General features: G+C 30.6%; 1 protein-coding gene across 3 annotated transcripts in view; it reads left to right on the top strand.

The window, feature by feature from the left end:
• The window catches only part of LOC100198323 (peroxisomal ATPase PEX1), a 41,583-nt gene that overhangs the window by 15,518 nt on the left and 957 nt on the right, over positions 1 to 25,108 (top strand). For 2 of the 3 annotated variants that reach the window (XM_065792175.1, XM_065792176.1), the window contains 4 exons: positions 8,933 to 9,019; positions 14,810 to 14,924; positions 17,617 to 20,111; positions 20,334 to 20,428. In XM_065792175.1, the coding sequence (XP_065648247.1) occupies positions 8,933 to 9,019; positions 14,810 to 14,924; positions 17,617 to 20,111; positions 20,334 to 20,428 (2,792 nt within the window). Of the gene's footprint in view, positions 1 to 8,932; positions 9,020 to 9,892; positions 9,992 to 14,809; positions 14,925 to 17,616; positions 20,112 to 20,333; positions 20,429 to 25,108 lie in introns of all 3 variants that reach the window. The other variant, XM_065792177.1, reaches the window with a different exon arrangement.

Below are 25,108 nucleotides of genomic sequence, written 5' to 3'. Positions count from 1 at the left end.
ATGTGAAAATATCTGGAAGATCGTTAATGTAAATTAAAAAGAGTATAGGGCCAAGGATAGAACCTTGAGGAACCCCTGAAGTTACAGATTAAGAAGAAGAGTGTTGTCCATCGAGGACAACTTTTATGCTACGATTGGAAAGGAAGGATTCAATGATCTTAAAGATGTTGCCGGATACACCATAAGAAGAAAGCTTATGGAGAAAACCAGCATGCCAAACTTTATCAAACGCTTTTGAAATGTCAAGAGCGATGGCCTTAACCTCTCCACCTTCATCTAATGCACGATAAAACCTGTCAGTTATTACTGTTAGCAAATCAGCTGTAGAACGAGAAGATCGAAATCCATATTGATGGTCAGAAAGTAAGTTATTAGATTCAAGATGAGAAATTAAGTGTTTGTTAATTAAAGATTCAAAAACCTTGCTTATGATAGGAAGAAGACTTATGGGACGGTAGTTAGACGAATCAGATCGCTCCCCAGAATTTTTAAGATAGGGATAACAGATGCGGCTTTCCAGCAGGCTGGAAAACAAGACTCTAATAAGCACTTGTTGAATAGTTTTGAGAGTATAGACGACAGCTCCGGAGAACACTTCTGCAAGACAATAACAGGTATGTTGTCTGGGCCACAAGCTGTAGAAGAGTCTAGGCAGGAGATCACTTTAGATACAGATGCTGGAGTGATATGAATGTCAAGCAATGGATCAACCTGTTTGTTGGCAATATCAGGTAGAACGCAATTAGTGGAATCAAGAGATGATATTGATGAAAAGTTTTTAGCAAACAGTTCGGCTTTGTCTTTAGGTGAGGTGACAAAGTCTGAACCATACAAGAGAGGTGGAATTATAGATTTGCCCTTATTATTGATATTATTAAAGATTCTCCAGAAGTCACGAGAGCCTAATTTTTGAGACGAGATACGAGATTTCATGACCTGAGAATAGCGGGTTTTGGTGTTAGACAAAACCTTTTTACAGTTGTTTCTAGCAGTAATAAACAGACGTCTGTTTTCTGGAGAATTGTTTTGCTGATAAATATGGAAGTAACGGTTTCGATTGGCAATCGCAGCAGCACAGTGTGAGGAAAACCATGAAGGAGAGTGAGGCTTGACCTGGAATCGTCGAGAGGGAATAAAAGATTCCATGCCAGCCTGAATCCACGAAGTTATGTAAGAAGCACATTTGTCGACAGGAAGTTGAAAGATTTCTACCCAAGGGCCATCACGAAGAAAATCACGGAAAGAATCCCAGTCAGCTTTACTGTAGTTGTAAAAGGTTCGATAATAGGGGGATTCAGGTGATGAAGAAGAATGAGATATTAGTTTTAAAGAGATCAAACTGTGATCAGAAGCACCTAAGGGTGAATGTGGAGAAACTGAGCACTGACTAGGATCAGAAACAAGACATAAGTCAAGTAGAGAAGGTAAATGATTAGGGTTGTCAGGAAAGCGAGTTGGAAAGTTGACTATTTGAGTTAAGGATTGAGAAAGGCAAAAGTTGTGGGCTTTAATGCCTGCAGAGTCACTGACACTAGAGCCAAGCCATTCAGAGTGGTGAGCATTAAAGTCACCGACAACAACTATATTAGCTGATGGATAAAGAGAGAGGGCTTGGTCAATATGATCAGAAATAACATCAAAAAGAGTGCAGTCTTGAGATGAAGGAGAGCGATATAGAACAAAGAGAAAGGCAATAGAGTGAAGTGGTGCTAAACGAAAACACATGAAAGAATAGTCTGTGGATTCAAACCTAGTTTCACGACAAACAGGTGAATTCTTACGAATGTAAATGCCCAGGCCAAGCATGTGACTATTGGAGTCTTTACGAATCAGAGGAAGATAACCATCAACACTAAGATCACAAGATGAGACAGCTGAACTCAAATTAGTCTCACAAAGAGCAAGTAGGTCTGGTGAACTTTGCAAGAGATAAGACTCAACAGAAGAAAAGTTACTTCGAAGACCACGAATATTAGTGAATGATAGGTTTAGAGAACTTGGTGATGATGATGGTTTTTTGTGTTTTATAGTTTTTGGTACTTTATTCATTTTTAAATTAGTTTGAAGAACTTGACTCAAAGCATAGATAGTACTCAGAACACCGTTTAATAGCCCAAACAATTGCCTCATTACTACTAATAAACCCTAAGCCGTAACAAAGGGCTCTAAATGTGGCCTCCGCAATGCACACCAATAGTACAAACAGGAACACCATCCATGCGCAACATGGCACTGTTAATACTTTGATATTTTTCAGCTGTTGATGGAATCAGCCTCTCTGAGAGCTACCACAGAGTTCTGGAAACCTGACTACCAGCCGGCCTCAGAACCATAAAACTGAGTTTTAGAGCTGTACCCTCATAAAGAGATAATAGAATGAGTTGCCTAGTCGTAAAAACAGTGACACAAGCAAACCCATGCATTGAGTCAAGAAGATCCAGCATTCAACATCCTAAACTGGAAACAATGTATTAAAAATACATCTGCGCCAGCCTAATAGATGAAGAAGGGGTGCAAGGCTGGTCAACAGATAGAATCTGTTTACCCCTTAAGTCTTTGCCTAGGAGGCCTTCTACAAGACAGTAGCTGGGTGCATTTAACATCTGCCCAAGATGAGTATTTTTATCGAGACACCATCTCTAGCCTTTACTCAACCAAGAGCCCCAAGGCAGGGGGTGTTTTATATGATACTCAGTGGGACATGAAGGATTTATTTGGTTAAGTAGATTTTATATGTTCAAATCATCAATCTATGTTACAATTGACACATTTTCATGTCACAAAATTATACAAAAAGTCACAAAACAAAGAGAGCACCAGATGTTTGAGTAGGTGATAGTCAATATATGACTACAGTCTGCTTTTGACAGTCAGGAAAAGCTCGACGGTGTTCTCTGACAACTTGTAGTAAAAACTGCATTTGGTCCTCGTCTTTAGCAGGCCACTATACTCTTGAACAAGAGCCATGCCACGTTCTACGTGATCATTGACAATCTAAGCACGTAAGTTTAATTGAGTTACCATACAAAATGCTGACAAATTCACAAGTATAACAAGAAGTACAAATTAACATTTTTTGATAACTGTTAACTCTATTATTAGTTCAGAATTCAAAAAATAATTTAGTGTGACTGACTCAATAGATAAAGCAATAAAGCACTCTATTCAAAAAATTAATCTGACTAGTTAATTAAAATTAATTTTACCTTTAAAGCTTGTACAAGTTGTAGTGATGCAATGAAGTCACCGTGCTCTTCCCACAGTTCTAGGTTGAAATGGAGAAAACCGCTTGGCATTTGCAATTTTTCCATCAGCATGACAGATCTTTTAGATACAAAGTCTTCTAACTTCTTGTCCTTGAAAGTCTTCAAATTAGTGGCTTGATACAGTGCTTTTTCTTCTCTTGGTGTCAGAACGAATTGTGAGCGAAACATCCATACTTTCAATAAGTAGATGACCTTTAACATCCAGCGTGCGTTCGCATTGGGCCAGGTGTCATGAAACGCACTCCTGTGTGGAATTTCTCTCAGAAAGATCAGCACCAGTTCTACAAACTCTCTGTAGTCGTCTCGTGACAGTTGCTCTTCCAGCTACTTGTTGGCAAACTTTATGATGTCAGATTTTCTGTCATCATTTAGAGGGCGTCATGCATGAGAACAGGACATGCGTCACATTGAACAGGTTGTTTAGAGTTGAAATGAAATTATTTTCTGGGCCTTCTGCATCAGTGTCTGACGTCCCTTATTCTTATTTATAAGGTGCCACATTTCTAAGACTTTTTCCAGTTTTGCTTGAGAATTTTGATTATCTTGTATAGGTATGCTCGCCTTTTGCTAAAACGTTTGAACCTCTTGCACTGTAATTGCATACGACTCACGTATCATTTTATTCAGTTCAATATGGTAATGTAAGACTAGGCGCAGTACCATACCCAAAGACGGCAGCTTGCTACCCATTAACTCTGTGATTGTTGATTCTAGTAGAAAAAGCTTACTGTACAATCTGGTTGCCATTTATGTTAATTTGATTGTTAAACTGTGCACTTTAAACTTATGAAAACTAAAAAAAATCGGATTGTCAATCATCAACAAATGTAAATAAAACAACATTATCAGCATCAGCTCCAAAGAATCAACTCTGAAATTATTCATTAGCATAGAACATTGTTTGCTATGATGGAAACAATAACATGCTTGGAAATCATCTCAAAATTGTGTTTGATTCAGTAACTACTAGGAGTTAGAGGGGCATATTTCGTACTCACGAGTGACAGTACAACTTTGATTCTTTGATATCATTGAACTACCTCAAAATATTGTTCAATTGGTCTGAGTTATTTTTACATATAAAGTAACACCTTTAGGGGTAAGACAGTCCAATTTTAAAACTTCAAAAATAATGGTCACCCTAATATATATATATATATATATATATATATATATATATATATATATATATATATATATATATATATATATATATATATATATATATATATATATAAGATTTATCAATAAAAAATTATAAAATTCTTAAGACTTTTAATAGTTAAAACTTTTATAACAAAAAATTTTTCAAATTATTGTTATGTAATAGACAATGAAATTCTCTGTTACAGAATAATAATTTGAAAAAATTGTGAATTATTGTTTTAAATATTCTTAATTTATTATGACTTTAACTGCATAAGGAAGTTAAATCTTCCTTATACAATTCATGGTCATTTTTTTCTAAGTATTGTAACAAATAAGTAATAATTTCAACTATAAATTATATTGATTCTTCTTCTCTCTGAAACATGTAACCAAATATTAAGCTTCTCTCTGAAACATCTACGCAAATAGAAAACTGAGCCTGATATAGGAACTGACATTTATTACCTTAGTAAAGATTAAAGATTTAAAAATAGCTCATAATAAAATTAGGGTTCGGAACTTATGCACATATTGGTAAGTATATGCACATACCATTCAAAAGTTATGCACATAATATGCATATGATACGCACACAAATTTAACAGATGTATGGTATGTGAAATTAATTAAATATTGTCAAATATAGAAGAAAGTATTTTTTAAATCAAACACAAGTGACTTTAAATTAAAAGAAATAATTTTTCATTTGATTTTCTGTAATTAATTTTATAAGTAAATATTTCAAATTATTTTCATGATTTTTAAACGAATTTCACAAAGCTTAACAATTTAATTTATTTTTGTATTACATTTGCTCATTTATAATTTTCACACTCAAACTTGCTGAGAACTGCTGCTTCCTCTAAAATGTAATCATTTTTGTCATTTGTATCCAACAAAGGTGTTGTTTGTATCCAACAAAACACTATTATATGTTGGTACAGGGTGGTGCAGAGGAAACGCATGTTTTTTAATATTGAATTACTGGGACACAATGGGTTGAAAATAATAAAAACAAGTATTAAATGATAGGTTTTTTAATGCAGTTTTTGAAATTACATACCATATTTAGGTTTGGAGAATAATTTCTTTGGGATGACGTCCTTCTTGCTGGATACAAATTTGGATCCTCTTTTGAAATTACGGACGGCTCTCTCCAACATTTCATTCGGCACGGCTTCAATTTCCTGACGAATGGTATTCTTAAGGTCATCGAGTGTGCGAGGCTGGTTCATGTACACTTTTAATTTCAAATATCCCCACAAAAAGAAGGCACATATCGACAGGTCGGGTGAGTGAGGGGGCCAGTGAACATCACCAAATCTCAAAATCACATGTCCTGGAAACATTTGTCGAACCACTTACATGGATGCCCTCGCTGTGTAAGCTGTGGCACCATCCTGCTGAAGCCAAATGTCTCTCATGTTCTCTTGACGCCTTTCAAGTTTTGGATGAAGGAAGTTGTTTAACATTTCAATGTAGTGAGCTGATGTAACAGTAACTGTAATTCCTTCCTCTTCAAAAAAATAGGGTCCAACAATCCCCAACTTTGAAATGCAGCACCACACTGTTACCTTTAAACTGTGCAGAGGTCTTTGGTGTAATTCTTGTGGGTTCTCCGATGCCCAATACTGACAGTTTTAAACATTAACGTCCAATTGATTGTATAACTCTAAAATATTGACGGAAAAGACAATGCACTGTGACTACAGAATCATTGTTTCTAAAATGAACTCGACAACGAACACAAGATGTTGTACGCTCTAATGCTCCATAGCGACTGAAAAAGCATTGTTTAGGCCGTCTGCCAACATTCGTTCAAGGTCAATACCCCTCTCGTTGCCGCGTACTAGCGGTTCAAAAAACATGCGTTTACTCTGCACCACTTTGTATATACGAAAACTAAACTAACTACTTTTTATGCATTCGTTTTTCAAGGGATTTCTCAATTGTGAATGAATAAATTGAAAAATCCACCAAGTTGTCTCTGCTGTTGCTGACGAACAAATCATTTCAACAATAGATTTTGCAACTTTAAAGACTGCTGGATATTTCTGACAACCAACGATGTTCCAATAATTTTTTGTGTTTATTTTAAAAATTGTTTCTTTTCTTTTTTTCCATCGGTGTTGTCATTTCTCCAACAAATTCAATCATTTTACTTTCAACTGTTTCAGCAATTCTTAGATTTGTTTTGGAGGCTAATTCTGAAATTGAACTGATTATATCAGTCTTATCCTCAACAAAATAGAATCCTTCTGCAGCATATTCCTCATTTGCAATTTTTTTGTACATTTCACCAAAATAATAGTACACCAAAGATAATGGAGCATCATCATTTTCAAACCTTCTAATGATGTTAGAAGGGTATTCGATATCCTTCATGAGTTTTGCCAAACTATCCCAGAAAGCATTTAATTTATATAGCATCAAAACAGCGGCCAAATTTGTTTTTGGAGCAATTTTTTCAAAGATGCATCTTCCTTATCCATAAGTTGAATCAAAACATACATTTCCATATAAAGGTCGTTCATTGAACTAAATTGACTGAGCCATCGAGTCGAAACAGGCATTGTGAGTGAGCGATGAATATTAGCTACAATTCTCTTTTTGTCAAACTTTGCTTTAACAATTTGATGATTTTTGACAAACTTGGCAAATTTCACAAATTTCACAAACACGCTTCACAAACTTGACAATTTTCACAAACTTGACACAAAATGACTTTCTCAGCTTCTTTGATGGTCTTTGAACTTTCAGTAGTACTCAAAATGTCCTTTACAAGAAGATTCATATCGTGTGCTGCACAGCCATACATCAAGATGTGTGGAAATTTTTCTTCAATTAATTTCCAAGCAGCTTTCATTCCTAGAGCGTTGTCAGTGATTATGCTTTTGAACTTTTGTGGGCCAAGAGTCTTGATTACTTCAATGATGGCACCAGCAACAGCTGCAGCGTTTTGAATTATGCCTGATGTGTTGATTGAAGTATAGAAAAACGGTTTTGTATTTGGTGCTTTGATACAAAAATATACTTTATGATTGCCACCAATATTTGTCCAACCATCACTGAGGAGAGTTAAATTTTCAGATCAATTTCTTCCAGTTTAGCAGAGCATTCTGCATACTTTTTATCAAGAAGCAATCCTGACAGTGTTTTCGTGCACAGTTTTAGATTTAGTGCTTTGATCAAATCCTTAAAAGCTTCAGATTCAATGAGACAAAGAGATATTCCAGTTCGGAAAAAGAAATTTGCTAATTTCATATCAATTTCTTTTTTGATTCTTCAAGATTCATCAAATTGTCAACTACCTTGTATGTTTCATCTGAGATTATGATGTCGTTGTTGAAGTTGATTGATGATTCGACTTCTTGTTTTGAAACAATTGTTTCTCATCTTCACTAGCATTTGAACATGATGTTCATTTATGTACTGTGGGGTGATCTTTTGCCCATTGAACTGTCTTTTTGGGAGGTAATCCAAGTTCCAGTTCTCTTCACTGTATCAAGATTTTCTAAATATCTATTCATTGTAAAGTTTTCCATTGTCTTTCTGTTTTACTTATCTCTTTAATTAAACCACTTTTATAATTAATAACTTTAAGTTATTAATTATAAAAGTGCGTTAATTAAAGAGATTTAACAGTGGAATTAAAAGTTGTTAACTTTTTATTCTATTATTAAAACTGATAATTTTTTGTTTCAAAAGCACATTAAATAAAAATTTTATGAAAACTAGAATTAAAATTCGTTTTTTGGTCTCTCTGTCTAGTTGAAACAATTTTTTGAAACAATTTTTTGAAAAAAGTTTTTAATGATTTAAAATTGAAAAAAGTTATGCACATAATTACATAAATATATATGCACAATTTATCAGTGAATATCTTCGCATACAAATTTTTCTGACCCCTAAATAAAATTAATAAAAATTTACAAACAGCACCATAATATTTCTTATTCAAATAATCTTTATTCTTGTTTAAAAACATACCTAATAAGTAATTCAACTCTTAACTTAAAGTTTACCAAAAATTTTAAAATGAAACAATTGCTGTTGTTAAAAAACAACTTTGAAACTAAAAAATCACTAGTTTTTAAATTTGCTATATACTTACATGAAGTTTAATTGCTACATTCTTTAAAATATTGTTGTCTCTAAAGCTAAGCTTTTATAAATCAATACTTTTATAAGCAATTAATTATTACCCCTTTCATAACAGAAAGCAGATAATCCAAATATATTTTTTGTCGACCTGAGTACAGCACTCTCGTGCTGACCTAAAATTTTTCAAATTTTGCAAGCTGCTTAAATGATTCTTAAGTGACTCAGAATTCTTGACTAATTTTAAACATAAATTAAATTTTATATAATATTTGTCTGCATTATTTGAATTATTATGTTATTCTTTTTACAAATAGATAAAAAAAATTTTATGTTTGTTAACTTTATGTTTAATTTAAAATGTTAATTATAAGATTATAATTCTGTCAGAGAAATTTTCTTTAATTTTTATTTAGATTACAGTCTCTTTATATGGAAGAAAAGTTTTTCCTGCATCTCGTATCTCTGTTTGCCCTCTTAAAAAAAATGACTGGGAGATAATGGTAAAAACAATAAAAACAATAAAAAATAAAAATTATTATTATTTTTGACATTGTTATTTATTTATTTTCTAGCCATATTCTGGCTTTATTCATGTCTAATAATTTAATTATAATTTAATATTATAATGATAATGTAATTCTGATGTAATTCTGATAAAATAATTCTGTTATAATAGTTCTGATGTAATATTAGCATGGAATTAAAAGTATGATTTAAATTTTTAAACTTCTTTTTTTAAGAAAAAAACTAAAATAAATTATATATAAAAAATAAGACACTTGTAGACAAGTTTAGAATTTTTTTTAACATTTTCACATCCAAGACTTTAAACTAAAGCATATTAAAGTTTCTTGAGTGGTTTAAGTTTTTGTTTTAAAGGAAACAGAGATGGTACTCAGAGATATCTGAAAAGTATCTGATGTAATAAATGTAAAAGGCAACATGAGCGTGTAGCTTCTAATGCAGCAAAAAGAAAGCAACGATAATACTGATAAATACTTTGATAACAAAATGGTGAAACTACTATATATGACATTTATCAGATCTTTTTTTGAAATTTCTGTTGATTTCTCTTGACATGAATAAATAAAAAAAATATCTTGTAACCAAACAAAAAAATATCTTGCAACCAAAACAAAAAAAGCAGTGAAATTGAGATTAAGTTAAATTTTGTTCATTGATTAAAAGCATTAGATTTCATGAATTATAATTATGTTGAAGTTATTAAATCTTTGACATAACTATCTTCTAGAAAGATAGTTATGTTGAAGTTATTTAATCATAAATAACTTCTAAAAAGATGTTGAAGTTTTTTAATCATAAATTGTTATTTAATCCATTGTGAAATACTAGCAATTTTTAAATACATTTAGGCATACACTCAAGTTCAGTTAAGAAAATTTTCTTTAAAGACCTCTAGGCATAAAGTATTTTAATTTATTGGAATCAATAGCTAAACAATCACATTAAAGGTAAAAAAATGTTTGTAAAATGCAACCCAAACTAAAAAATCATTACATTTAAATTGTTTTTATACAATAAAATGTAAAAATAGTTGTAACAATGATATATTTTTGAAACATAATTATAACTTTAATTGCATAATAATTGCATAAAATTGCATAATACTGCATAATAAATTATTAACAAAGACAAGTTTATATGGTTTAAAGAATGGTTATCTATGTTTGAGGTTTGACCATAGCCAAGCATATCTAAAAATATAAAGCAATTATCTCTTTAATAGTTGTTCTTTAATATTAATTTATGTTTTGACTATTATTGCTCAGTTTTTGAATAAATGTATTGACTAGCCATTTCATCTGTTTTGATTGTTGTATAGACACTTATTTTTTATCTATCCTTATAATGTCAGGTATTGTATATACACTTTTTTTGTGTATTTGTTGTGTAAAGTCAGGCATATGGTCATCATGATTACCCTACTATCTGTAAATGTAATCCAGTGTAACCTGTTCCATGTCCTGCTGCCTTGAAGGATTTGCTTTCCAAGCAAATGCTATTAGAAGTGAACTTCTTGTCATCAATACTATCTAATATCTGTCATGCCTATACTGATATATTTTTATTGTCTTCTATATAGTTGGAGGTGTCTTATTTACTGTGTTAACTCACCTGTAAATTACTATATATGTATGTTTGTGTTTTATCTCAACCTCTGGCACAGTGTTCACTCGCCTGTAAGTTGTAGTTTGTATGTTAGTGTACTGTCTGAACCTCTAGCGCAGTGTTCACTCACCCATAAGTTGTAGTTTGTATGTTAGTGTTCTGTCTGAACTTCTGGCACAGTGTTCATTCACCTATAAGTTACTATAATAATGTTTGTGTTCCACTTAAATCTCTGATGCAATGTGAGCTAAGTTACCAGCAAGTAAGTCCAACTATAAAACTTATGCTCATCTTAATATCTAGTATTCTTTTGGATGTAATGTTTTTCCTAATGCATTTCCAAAATATCATGCCCATAGTTTTAAGGTACTGTTAGCTCCTTTTAATTACTCCAGGTCAGGTTCAGGATCATCACAATCACCCTGCTACTGGTATTATGTAACCCAGTACTACCTGCCCCATGCCCTGCTGCCTTGTAGAGTGTGTTTTTTTAGGCAAAGGCTGATAGAAACAAACTCCGGCTTGAAAATCCCCTCGGGGCTCTTGGTTGAGTAAAGGCTATAGATGGTGTCTCAATAAAAATACTTATCTTGGGCAGATGTTAAATGCATTGTTGAGGCCACATAAGGAGCCCTATGTTATGACTTAGGGTTAATTAACAGGACTGAGGAAAATGCATAGCTTATTGCTTAGGAGGCTGTGCTCTATCTATGAATGAGTCAAGTTCTCTTTAAACTTAAATCATGCCGAAAGTAACCCAAAATGTTAAACATAAAAAACTATCCCCACCGCCTAACTGTTTTAATATATTTTTTTCCTAATATTTGTAGTCTGAAAATCAACCTTCCATCAGTTGAATCTTACCTCTAGCAAAGTTCACTAGACTTACTTGCTCTTAGTGAGACTAATTTAAACTCTGCTATTCCTTCTTCTGATCTCAGTTTTGATGGGTACTATCCTTTGATTCACAAAGACTCCAATAGTCACAGGCTTGGCTTAGGGATATTTATATGCATCAGTTCACCTATTTGTCATGAAATCAGGTTTAAATTCTTTGATAATTCTTTTATATGCTTCCACTTAGCACCTCTTCATTCTATCACCTTTCTCTTTGTTCTTTATTTTTTTTTTTTTCTTCCCTAGACTGCACTCTTTCAGATGTATTTTCTGATCAAATTGACCATGCCCTCTCCCTTTACCCACCTGCCAATATTGTTGTTATTGGTGACTTAAATGCATCACACTGAATTGCTTGGCTCTAATGCCACTGGTCCTGCTGGCATTAAAGCCTATAACTTCTGCCTTTCTCAATCTCTTACACAAATAGTTAACTTTGGGACTCATTTTCCTGACAACCCTAATCATTTACCTTCACTCCTTGATTTATGTCTTGTCTCTAATCCTAGCTTGTGTTCAGTTTCTCCTTTTTCTCCTTTAGGTGGTTCTGATCATGCAATGACCTCTTTAAATTTTTCATTTCATACTTCCTTTTCAGACTCACCCTATCATTGCATTACTTACTACTACCCTAAAGATGTCCTTGGGCTGATATCTTCTCCCTCTCTTCTGAAAAATGTGCCTCCTACGTAACCTACTGGATTCAGGCAGGAATGGAAGCTTACATTCTTTCTCGTCAGTGCTAAGTCAAGCATTATTCTACTCCATGAATTTCATCTTCTTGTGCAGCTGCTATATCTAATTGTAGTTATTTTTTCCATCTTTTTTAAAAGAACAACTCTCTTGAGAACAAAAAGGCTATTATTGTTGCAAAAAAACGATGTACAAAGATGCTGTAAGATGCTAAGCTCCATTATTCTCAGCTCACTAAATCTCATATCTCAAAAGTTAGACCCTAGAGATTTTGGAAAATCTTTAACAGTGTTGTTAACAAAGGTGGATCTAACATTCAATCTCTCACTCATGGGACTGATCTCCCAAGGCTTAGGCATAACAATTTGCAAAGAATTTTTCTTCTAATACAATTATTGAATCTTATAGCCATTCTCTTCCTTCCATTCCAATTAAACAGGTTAACCCATTGTTAGACATTGAAATCACTCCAGCTTGGGTTGCTAAAGTCATATCTTGTTTAAACACTTTTACGGCTTGTGGTTCAGACAATATTCCTGTCCTAGCCTTACAAAATTGTTTTCCAGAACTCTCTTAAATTCTCTCAAAACTAATAATTAAAATATCTCAAAATTAATAAGTGCTTGACTGAGTCTTGTTTTCCTGCCTGCTGGGTAAATGGCACTTGTTTTTCCAATTTTCAAAAACTACAGAGAACATTCTGACCCCTCCAATTTACTTGTGATCAGTCTTTCTGTTTTTAGCAAGGTCTTTTAGTCTTTGATAAACAAATTTCTGACACCCCTCTTGAGTCAAATAACTTACTGTCAGACAATCAATACAGTTTTCGATCCTCTCGTTCTATGGCTGACTTGCTAACTGCTGTGACTGAAAGATTTTATTGTTCACTAGATGGAGGTGGAGAGGCTCTTTAAATTTTTTAGGCTTTTAACAAAGTTCAACATGTTTGTCTTCTCCATAAGTTTATTTCCTATGGTGTATCTGAAAATGTTTTTGAGATTACCAAATCATTTATTTCTAACCGCTTTATTAAAGTCATCCTCAAAACCCAACACTCTTCTTCATTTCCAGTAACTTTAAGGTTCTATCTTTGGTCCTTTTTTGTTTTTTATTTACATTAATAATCTTCCTGATAACCTTACATCTAAAGTAGCTCTTTTTGCTGATGACTGATTTTTTACTTCTGTCCTGACAAAACTTCTCCTTTTTTGATCGCTTAGAACAGACAGCCGATCTTGAATCTGATCTCACTTCTGTAAAAGATTGTGGTTTGCATTGGCTTGTAAATTTTAACACCAACAAAACTCAATTATTTGCTGCGCTCAATTTGTTTCTCCGCGCAGCGGCCTTGTTCGTCAAGGTTCGTGTTTTAGAGTTATAGAATTGAGAGAGGGTTATAACCACTATTAAGTAGCCTCCTCATCTGTAGTGGCCTTCTTGTCCTTGAGGAGGTGAATAACAAAAAAAACAAAAAAAAAAAAAAAAGTTCTTCTGTCAACCATTTCCTTGCTCTTTAACTCTATTCTTTATTTTCTAGTAACTCTTAAATTTTTGTGGCTGTTTGCAGTCTTGTTGGGAGTGAATCAAAATTTTTTTTTGAAAAAAAATCGCTATGAATTGTTGTTTTCATTTTATTTTTATCAATTACTTTATCTTTCAAAATTAGTAAAATGCAATTTAAAAAAACTTTGGGACTGCATACAGTCTTTATATTTTGTTATTTTATTTATCCATTTATTTAACCAAATTTATTTAAAATCAAAAATTACAAATTTAATTATAATTTACAAAGTTAGGTTCGGTGTCACTCATATAGTTAAAAACTAGACAATGGAGTGATTCCTTAATAAAATAAACAAATAAAATAAAAAATATTAAGACAAGGAAATAATAAAAAAAATAAACTGCACTCATTCTGAACTTATGTCATAAAATTTTTATGACATAAGTTCAGAATGAGTGAGAAAAAAAAATTTTCGTAGAAAAATATAAAAAAGCAAAATAAAGGCAAATTTAAAAAATATATACATACACTACTACATACAATCTAAAGCCAATATCACGCATTACATAGATTAGTTAAACAAAAGTAAATATAAGATAGAGAAAAAGCAACAATAACTAAATTGACAGAGAAAAATGCAAAAAAATAAATACATTCAACATTTTTTTATACATAAATACACGACATATAAACAAAATTAATTAAAATTGTTCTTTTTCTTTTGTTTCCATAAAATATTAGAAAAAATTTTAGTTCTTTTTTATTATTTTCCATTTTCAAAGGCTTTTTTCTTTTAACTTTGTTTTTATTTGTTTTGGTTTTTTTCTTGTTTTTTGTTTTTATTTATTTAAAACCTCTATTCTTGTTTATACATTTATTTATTTTTTCCAAAATGTTTTTGATTTTTCTTCTTCATAAAACTTTTTTTTTTACTTTTTACTGTTAAACAATCCTTTCCTCCATTTGCGATGTCATTACAAAGATAAACAAGATAAAGTTAATATTTTAGAATACAATTATTTTCTGAATTTATTTATAAGATTTGAAAGTATATAACTTTTTTTAGGAGTTGAATCATGCATATATTGAAACTGAATTGTTAAATCAAATTTCTTTGGTCAAATCAGGAATGGTATTCCTTGTTTATCTATCTACTCAAAATTATTTCCCTGTTAAAGTTGGTATTAAAGTTGTTAACTTTTTGTTATTGATGTTATATTAATATACTACAACTACTGCTACTACATCTACTACTGCTACTACATCTACTACTGCTACTACTACTACTACTACTACTACTACTACTACTACTACTACTACTACTACTACTACTACTACTACTGCTACTGCTACTACTACTACTACTACTACTACTACTGCTACTACTACTACTACTACTACTGCTACTACTACTACTACTACTATCTACTACTGCTACTACTACTACTACTACTACTACTACTACTACTACTACTACTACTACTACTACTACTACTACTACTACTACTACTGCTGCTACTGCTACTACTATTACTACTACTACTACTATTACTACTACTACTACTACTACTACTACTACTACTACTACTACTACTGTTGCTGCTGCTGCTACTGTTACTACTACTACTACTACTACTGTTACTACTACTACTACTACTACTACTACTACTACTGCTGCTGCTACTACTAAATAATAATTCATTATTATTGTTGGACCATCATCAGACCAACTGATGTTGCCCTTCTAAAAAATAAGCTATTGTTATTGCTTTTGTTATTATTATTTTTATTATTATTATTGTCATGATTAGCTCATTGTCATTGTTAGTAAAATAAATATTCGATACATATGGACTTAAACCATTAATTTTGTCACCTTAGGAAAATTCATAGTTGTTATTTTTATAATTATTTATTTTATCTTTAATTATTTTTATTTAAATCCAAATAATTTTTTTTTTGAATTTAATTAAATTTAATATTTTTTGTTATTTTCTCATTTTTAAATATTGGTTTAAACAATTTCCAAAGTCAGTAAAATTGGTTGATGCAAATATTTTTTGGGTTTAAAAGAAGAAATTTAAATTTATTTGTTTTCTTTTTCGCTCAAAGTAAATTTCAGTTTTCTACAACTATTTGATTTTAATCATGTATTCTGATTATAGTTTGGTATAAATTTTAAAATTTATCTTTTTTCAACTGGTTTTCAATAACCACATGTCTGATTGTGATAAGATCTGCTCTTAACAAATTTAAAAATGTTATACAGAAGCACAAGGTGTATTGTATATTGTATGTTAGAGATGCTGTATAATTTATATCTTGTACAAGGTAAACTGTATAATGCATACCTTGTACAGAAGTGCAAGGTATACATTATACAGAACTTCTGTTTAATACATTATACATTATACAACATTATACAACTTCTGTTTAATACCTTGCTATGAAACATAATAAAAAGTGATCAATATTTTTTTTTAAATGATATGCTCATTTTTTATTTTTATAATCCAATAGCTAAAAATAGCTTTTGTATTGTGTATACATTTATTACTAGACAATATTTTATTTCAAAAAGCAACTTGTATTGTGTATACATTTGTTACTAGAAAATATTTTATTTCAAAAAGCAACTTGTATTGTGTATACATTTGTTACTAGAAAATATTTTATTTCAAAAAGCAACTTCTATTGTGTATACATTTGTTACTAGAAAATATTTTATTTCAAAAAGCAACTTGTATTAACATAAAAGAACAATCAAACAAACAATCACAGTATAAACCCTTTCATAATCTCATGAAATTAAGAAAATGGCATTATGATAGATATCTAACTAATTTTTTTAATCCTTTATTTACTTCGTCACAATTTATTAATGTTTCTTATCTCTAGAAATTACTATTGGCTTATGTCTTTAATAATTATTTTTCAGGCCACATTTTAGTTATCATTCTCACATTATGCTAAAGTTTTTCTATTAGATGATCTATTCTGTTATTGTGAAACATTATTTGTATATGCAACATTTACAACCATCTCACACCTAATCTTTGTAGAAAATTAATTTATCTTTATGTTTTCTAAAACAATTTTAACGAAAAAGCTTTTTTAATTTCAATTTAATTTTAATATTTCATTTTATATATATATATATTTTTTTTGAATTTCCTGGTCAGTTTAGTTTTTGGATCATCATGATCACTCTAATACTGATAACATGTAATCTAGAACTACCTGCCCTATGTCCCTGCTACCTTGTAGGATTCGCATTTCTAGACAATGGCTTGGAGATATAAACTCTAATTTAAAATTCCCCTGCATTGGGGCTCTTGAATTTGTAGAAGCTACAGATGGTGTCTTTATAAAAATACTCATCTTGTCAGATTTTAACTGCATCCAGCTATTGCCTTGTAGAAGGCTGACTAGGCAAAAACTTGAGGGGTAAGCAGAATAATTTTGTTGATCAGTAATGCGCATAGATGATATTCTTATTAATGCATTTGGTGTGCATTGTGGAGGATACATAAAGAGCCCTATGTTATTACTTTGGGTTAACTAGCAGGACTGAGGCATCTGCATAGCTCATAGCTCTAGTACCATGCTCTATCTATGATTAAGTCAAGTTCTCTTTAACTTAAATCATGACCAAAAGTACCCAAAAATGTTGATCAAAGTATATTTTCCAATATACTTTGATCAATAATTTCAAAGTATATTGACCAATAGTATTGTTATATACATATTGTTATATATAGTATTTTATATACATAATTAATGATTGAATTTAAAAAAAAAAAGCTGTTAGGTATTACTAGGTATTCTAATATATTTAGCATATTTTAAAACAAATTCTTTATTTCAATTTAGAGGTTACTGATCCATTAGATTGCACAGTTTATCTTCAAGAGAACACTGAAGTGCACTTGTTGTTTCATGATTTTAATAATCCACCTGTTAGCACAAAACATGTCTGCAAAGCTGACTTAACTGAACGTAAACCAACAAATTTATCAGATAAGTTATTTATTAATTATTTGATAAATTTGTTTGGTCTTGAAAAATATTACAAATTGAAAAAATCTGATTTAACTTGTTCAAAAAGCCTAAAGCCTTTATCATATTGCAATCATGTTTCTGCAGAAGTTTGTCTTCAAGCTATTGTATCATTACCCCTTTTAATTGACTGTAATTATGCCAGAACAAATGAGTCATGTCTTGAGAAAAGTCAGTTTCCTTTATATACTGTTTTAGCAAGTGAGAGCATTTGTTTCTTTAAATCTTCATGTATAGTGAAAGATGTAAATTATTTAATTCAGTTATCGTTGAAAGAACCAAATAGTTCAAAAGAACAAATTAAAATTGTTTTAAAAGTTAAGTTTCTGCCAGAGCAAATATGGAATACCTTATTTCAAAATACAAACAAAGTTGTTTTGTTTGTTCATCCTATACTGTTGCAACAACTTCAGATAGAAAGTGGATCCTTTGTACAGATTAATTGTTATCATGACAATATAATGCATCCAAAAGGCTTTGTTTTACATACTACTCCTTTAGCATCTGACATTAAAGAAAAACTTAAAGACTGTTTTCTTACCTATTTGACAGAGTCTGCTGCATTTGAATCCATTGTAATGAATCAAGGTACACTTCTTATTTTTAATATAGGTGAGTGCATTCAAGTTGTTGTTGAAATTATTGGTATTTTAAACAATGTCTTCTGTTTAATTCATTGCAATAGTTTTAGTACAATGTTTATTGCTGTTGATGATAATGAAAAGGACTTTTCCTCTCATGTTTATGATGAGAGATTGCTTTCCAATGATGAAGTCTCTAATGGAATTATCAAAGAACTTCGAGCCTGTTTTAATATCAGTGATAATGAATGTTCTAAGAAAGATAATTCATTGTGCTCTACTAATCAGGTTGTCTTACTTTATGGAAATGGAGAATCAACTTCAACTGGATGCGGAAAGTCATATCTTTTAAATTTGATTGCAAGCTCTTTTTTAAAAATACCGTTTTGCTATCGAACTGTTTTTGTAGATAACATTTCATTACGTGGAAAGAAAGTTGATTCCATTCGTGATTTTTGGGAGAAGGCTTATATTCGTGCAGTTCAAAGTCAACCAGCTCTACTAGTCTTTGATGATCTCAATGAAATAATACCTACTGTTGACTTAGTGGAAGAAGGTATTGCAGCAGATTTACGAATTCAGCGCTTAGCAGAAATATTTCAAGTCATTATAGAGAGAATCGCTTTTGAACAAAAAAAAATTTTTGTTATTGCAACATGTTCATCTGTTAATGACCTTCACAGAAGTTTGCTTCCAGAAACAAATAACCACTTATTTTCAAAATATATAAATATTCAAGAGCAAAATAGTTCAGAATATAGTTGTTTTAAAAGTGTTCTGCAAAACATTGCCAAAACAATGAACTGTGAAATTCATCTTGATTTTTCAGACTCCTATATTTTAAATTTAAAACAAAAACTAAATGGTAGCAACCCTAAAGATTATTCTATTCTTTGTAAACGCATTATTTACAATAAGTTGTTAGAAATTAAAAGTGACAAAAGGAAGTTTGTTCTAAAATCTGAAGATGTTGAGGTTTGTCTTGAGAATTTTAAATCATGTTCTCTACATACTGTTGAACTTCACAAACCTAAAAAAGTATGCTGGACAGATATTGGAGGTTTAGATTTTGTTAAAAAAACTTTAAAAGAAACTTTAGTATGGCCTGCTCTTTACCCTGATCTGTTTAAATCATGCCCTGTTAAATTGACTTCAGGTTTACTATTGTATGGTCCACCCGGAACTGCAAAGACAATGTTAGCTAGTGCTGTGGCTTTTGAGTCTCAATTAAATTTTATAAGTGTAAAAGGTCCAGAGCTTTTAAGTAAGTATGTAGGTAGCAGCGAGAATAATGTCAGGGATGTTTTTGCAAGAGCACGACGTGCTTGTCCATGCATTATTTTCTTTGATGAAATTGATTCATTGGCTCCACGGAGGGGACATGATAATACAGGTGTAACTGACAGAGTTGTAAATCAGTTATTAACCCAACTTGATGGAATTGAAAGTTTAAAAGGGGTTTATGTTTTAGCTGCAACATCTAGACCTGACCTTATCGATCCTGCTCTGTTACGGCCAGGTCGGTTTGACAAAAGTTTGCACTGTACACTACCAAATTTAAATGAGCGCGAGGATATTTTTCGTATACATTTGCATCATATGAAGTTGCATGGTGATGTCGATATAAGTAAACTTGCTCAATTGACTGAGAACTTTTCTGGTGCTGATTTAAAAGCCCTTCTGTACAATGCTCAAGTTAGAAGTATACACAGATACAATTTTTATGAGGTAATTATAAACTTTAACATTAATCAGTTTAGTCTATTTCACAGCTTATAGTCATAGTCTATAGTTACAGTCTAGTATTATTTCATTTGATTTCTAATGCAACAAATAGTCTAGTGCAACAGACAGTCAGAAAGTATTTCATTATCAAGTTTCTATAGAAAACAGTTTTTAGGTTTGTGTTGCAAAATGTCTAATAGGTTAAATGTTTTTTTTTTAATATAGAATGATGCAACTGTTGTTGAAGATGACATAATAGAAGCCTTAAAATCAATGAAGCCTTCAGTTAATTCTGAGGAGCGTCAAAAGTTTCATAATATGTATTTTTAACATTTTTTATTTCTTTTTTTGTTTATATTGATGTGAAATTTATATAGATATTTTATGCTAAAATTTTAAAATTGAAACCGATCTGCGCAGCATAAACTTTATCTGTTGAAGTCCCTGCATGTGTATATTTTTTAATTTTTTTTTAATAGACAACCTTAATACTGTAATAGGGTAACTTTAAACCACTGTCATTGTTGAGATTTAGCTGGATACTAGGGTGTGTTATGTTATATTTTTTCATTATACATATTTTAATAAAAATAAAGTATAATCATGTGTATAATTATCTCAAATTTAATGCTGAAAAAAAAAAGAACAAAAAAAGTTTTATATTAAGAAATCAAAATGTTTATTTATTAATTGCATAGTTATAGGTTTTTATAATTAGTTTCAACCATTACAATGAATATTGATAATACAATATCTTCAAGAATAAAAAAAAAAAGAAATGGATTAAAGTTTTCTAAGTGTATAAAATATTAGGAATTGATATTCTTTTATTAGGGTTCAACGTGGTCTTTTTTTACAAGAAACAAATAATAAAAACAAAAGAAATTGTCCAATTAAATGTTCAATGTTTACTCAAAGTTGATTTATAAGTGGATTCACTTCAATGCTAAAATTATTGTATCATTGCAACATTGTGGATGATAGGAATATAGAAAGTTATAGGACAAAGATATGTTTGTCACTAAATTGATTTGCAAAATTATTATAAAGAAACTAAAAATTGCTTGTTAGAAGGTAATGATAATGCCTATACTGACTGCTAGCGCAAAATGAAAAAGAAGAATCCAAAAAAGAGAAAATTATTGAATATGTTTGTGTTTCTTAGTAATAAAGTATTCTTAGTAAGATTAATAAAAGAGTTTTAATCAAAAAGCCTCTTTTTCTTTGTCAACTAAAAGTTCAGAATCGTATAATAAGACAAAGGAAATATGGAAATATTTCCAACATAGCATAAAATATAATTTATTTAAAATATGGTTTATGGGAAGCAGCTACTTTGCGATTCCAGCATGGTTTAATGCAGAGATATTTTAAGAAGATGTTACTTATTAAGTTGTTACTTTGTTGGCCACAATAATGTTAAATAAGGTTTTGATCTAATAATTATTAGACTCTTAACCTTATTCAACATTATTGTGATTAATGTACTTTTATAGTTAATAATTATAATTATTAACTATAAAAGTACATTAATCACAATAATGTTGAATAAGGTTGTGATCTAATGATGCAACAACACTTATCAAACTGGGTTATTTCCTATAAGTTTTTTTTTTTTTGTGCACAGAAGAAGTAAACAATAATTTAGCCTGTGAGTGTTCCAAATTAGCTTTGTCATGGGTAGTCAATTAAAAAAAGAGTTCAACAGTGGATAGGAGCAGTAAGAAAAGTTTATTCTTATGAAAAAAGGGATGTTTTTATACGAGAAAAGGGTTTATCAAGACAGCTAGTGTCTACTAATCAACAATGTCTACTTAATTACAGTGATTAAAGATATATAAGTAAAAAAGAACGAAATTTTGGTTTGCTAAAGTAATTCCCAAGTGCCAAGACAATTTTTGGACATATCTTAAATAATCTATAAAAATTAATTTTATAACTAATTAAACCTTCTAAAACAAATTATTTATTGAGATATTAACAAAAAACTTCTTATTTTTTTCTCTTGTAGGTAAGTTCCAGCTATTTGATTTTTTTCTAATTTTTATCAGACCAGTTTTTAAAATCTTTGATTTTAAATACTGGTCTGATTAATGCACTTTTACAGTTGATAAATGATGTCAAAATAAAAATATTCTTTTAAATAATCCAAAATCGAGTTATAACATTACGTTTTATCTGGGTTTTCTGTTTTCCAGTTAATTTTTATATAGAAAAAATTCTTTATATACAGGTTGTCCCCAATGCTGGAAAAACTGGAAAAAAGGCGGTGATAACTTTAAAGAAAGTTTGGCTAAAGAAAGGTCTTAAAGATGGTACTGAAGCAAGACATATGATTTGCCACAGGTTAATAGAACTCTCTTCAAATGGGTGCTCTGCCTTGACAGATCACGCAAAAGAAGCAAAGCACAATATAGAATTAAGAAAAGTGAAAGGAATTTTTGCAAAACCAGAAAGGTTCTTTACCATCTTTTCTGACTCTAATGAGTCAATTACAGAAAAACAAAAGACATTAGACTTGTGTGTCAAAAAATTAGATGTTACCTAGGCTGAAATTATTTAGCAGCTTAAAAATGTGGATAGTGGTTTTTCTCATACCTTCACAATTTCAGATGGGTTGAAGCAAAACTTCATACATGTTAAATCATGGTTTAGCTCCTTATTTTAAATTGGTTTTGTTAGAAATTTTGAAATTCACAGACATAGACTTAGACTCATAGACATGGGTGTCTATTCTTTTGATGAGAGCTTTAATGAGATCACTTAAACATTTGAAATGGATATTTATATTAGATTCTGGGATTTTAATAGAAATCGTGTAAATGCTCTTTTTTTTTGATCAAGTTTCTTAGGTCATACAACACACCAAGACTTATTGACTCATTTCAAGGATATTGTTAAAAATTTGGAATTAAAAAAGCTATACCAATGGTTCATATGAGAATCTAATATTTTACGATAAATTCAGTACAAGTTTGACTGAAACTATTTTGCATTCTTTTGTTAACATCGGAACTTGCAGCTTGCATATTGCGCATGGCAATTAAAAAACTGGAGAGGCTGTCACAGAATGGAATCTGAAAAAAGTTTTAAATGCTGCCTATTATATTTTACATGATAGTCCTGCAAGGAGAAAAGACTATAACTCTGTTACTGGTTCTTTTGTCTATCTTCTTTTTTTTTTCTTTTTTTTTTTGTCTATTCTTTTAACTTCTACTCAACAAGGTAACTACTTCTACTTTACTAGCTCCATTCAAAACATTCACATGCGTAACATACACATTCACATGCGTAACATACACATTCACATGCGTAACATACACATTCACATGCGTAACATACACATTCACATGCGTAACATACACATTCACATGCGTAAGACAATCAAGTTTTTATATGATATTTAGTTACAATTATAGTAAGACAGACTACATTGGTTGTTAAACATCTGACTTTCTGACTAATACAAAATTATTGACAAGAAAACCAATATGACTATATATGGTTTAAAATGTTTTTAAATGGTATTTGATTTATATTGTAGATAAGTTGAAAACAAATAGGTGGTTAACAGGTTGATCGAAGTATGGAAAAGTTTGAAAAATATGTTTTCTTTCTTTAATGCTTTACCTAAATCTAAACAACCAGAATGTAAAAGCTATGAGACATTAAAAAAGGCACTTTAATATTGCTTAATGCTTCCCAAGTTATATTTCTTTGCTTATACTGCAAATACAGTTGAACCTTTTCTGAATATATACCAGACAGGCTGTCTAATGGTTCCGTTTTTATACTTTGATGAAATGGAAATAATAGTTCAGTTGCTTAAAGTTATTGCAAAACCAGATGTCCTTGAAAAAAGCTAGAAAATGTTGAAAGTTCTGGATCTTTCTTCGACTAATAATCTGATACCTGATGAAAGGCTTAATGCAGAATTTTCTGTTTCTAAAGAGCTACATCATTTGAAAGAGAATAATTTGATAACATTGTCTTGAAGCAAAGAGTTGTTTAAGGTGGCCAAGAAATTTGTTATTTCAATGGTAAAAAGTTTTTGTGACAAATCTCCGTTAAATTATTAGTTGATAAGAGCATTCAGTATCTTTGACCCTAATGTCTTGATGGAGTTGACAAAAAAAAAATTGGTTGATCATTTAAAAACTTTAATTGGGTACTTTATGAGTTTAAGGATTTTATCACCGCAGCAATGACTTCTCTCAGTTTAAAAATTTTATGGATGAAGCCAATTTTATGGATAAAGTCAAAGCCATAAAGCAAGAATCTAGAGTTTATTCATCCAATGGATCATCTTGATGATTTTTATTTTCAACATGCAATTATATTGAATTGTCTTATGTCATTAAATTAATTTTAACTCTTAGTCATGGCCAGGCTGCTATTGAGCATAGTTTTTTTTTATGGTTTAAATAAATCTTCTATTAAAATAAACATAAAACCTTCAAATCTCTCAGAGAATCGTAAAGGACCATCTAATTGCCAATGATTTAAAACCACATGTTTTAAAGTTTTCTGATTTTGTGATTGATTGAGAAATTGCCATTTATTAATCTTAACTAAGATAAAAAAATGGATTGTGCCTTCCATATAAATTTTTTTGATATAATTTCTAGAAACTTGGTTAGCCTACAAGTAGTTTTTATTTCAAATAGTTATTTGTTAGCTGTCATGAATATTTTGTTTTTGTTTTTAGCTTTTTTAAAGTTATTTGCTTAAATTTGCGTGTCAGTCATTTAGACTGACTCTTTAGAGTTTCATTAAGTTTAATTTGTTTTAGTAATTCTGAAATTTGTTAAATTAAAAAAAAAATTGTGTTATGGAATACCTTGCTTTGTCTCTTTTTTGTCTCTTTTTTGTCTTTTTTTCTGAATATATAATTCTTTTAAGTTTATTTTCATAAGTTTTTTTTTATAAAAAGGGAAAATCCAATCTGATTGTGTAAATTAAACTCTGTGGTAAGTACATTTTATTATTCAAACCAGATA

This window comes from Hydra vulgaris, chromosome 03, assembly GCF_038396675.1.
Source record: "Hydra vulgaris chromosome 03, alternate assembly HydraT2T_AEP".
Classification (NCBI taxonomy): domain Eukaryota; kingdom Metazoa; phylum Cnidaria; class Hydrozoa; order Anthoathecata; family Hydridae; genus Hydra; species Hydra vulgaris.
The sequence above is the reverse complement of the archived record's forward strand: the minus strand, read 5'-3'. Positions and strand labels throughout refer to the sequence as shown.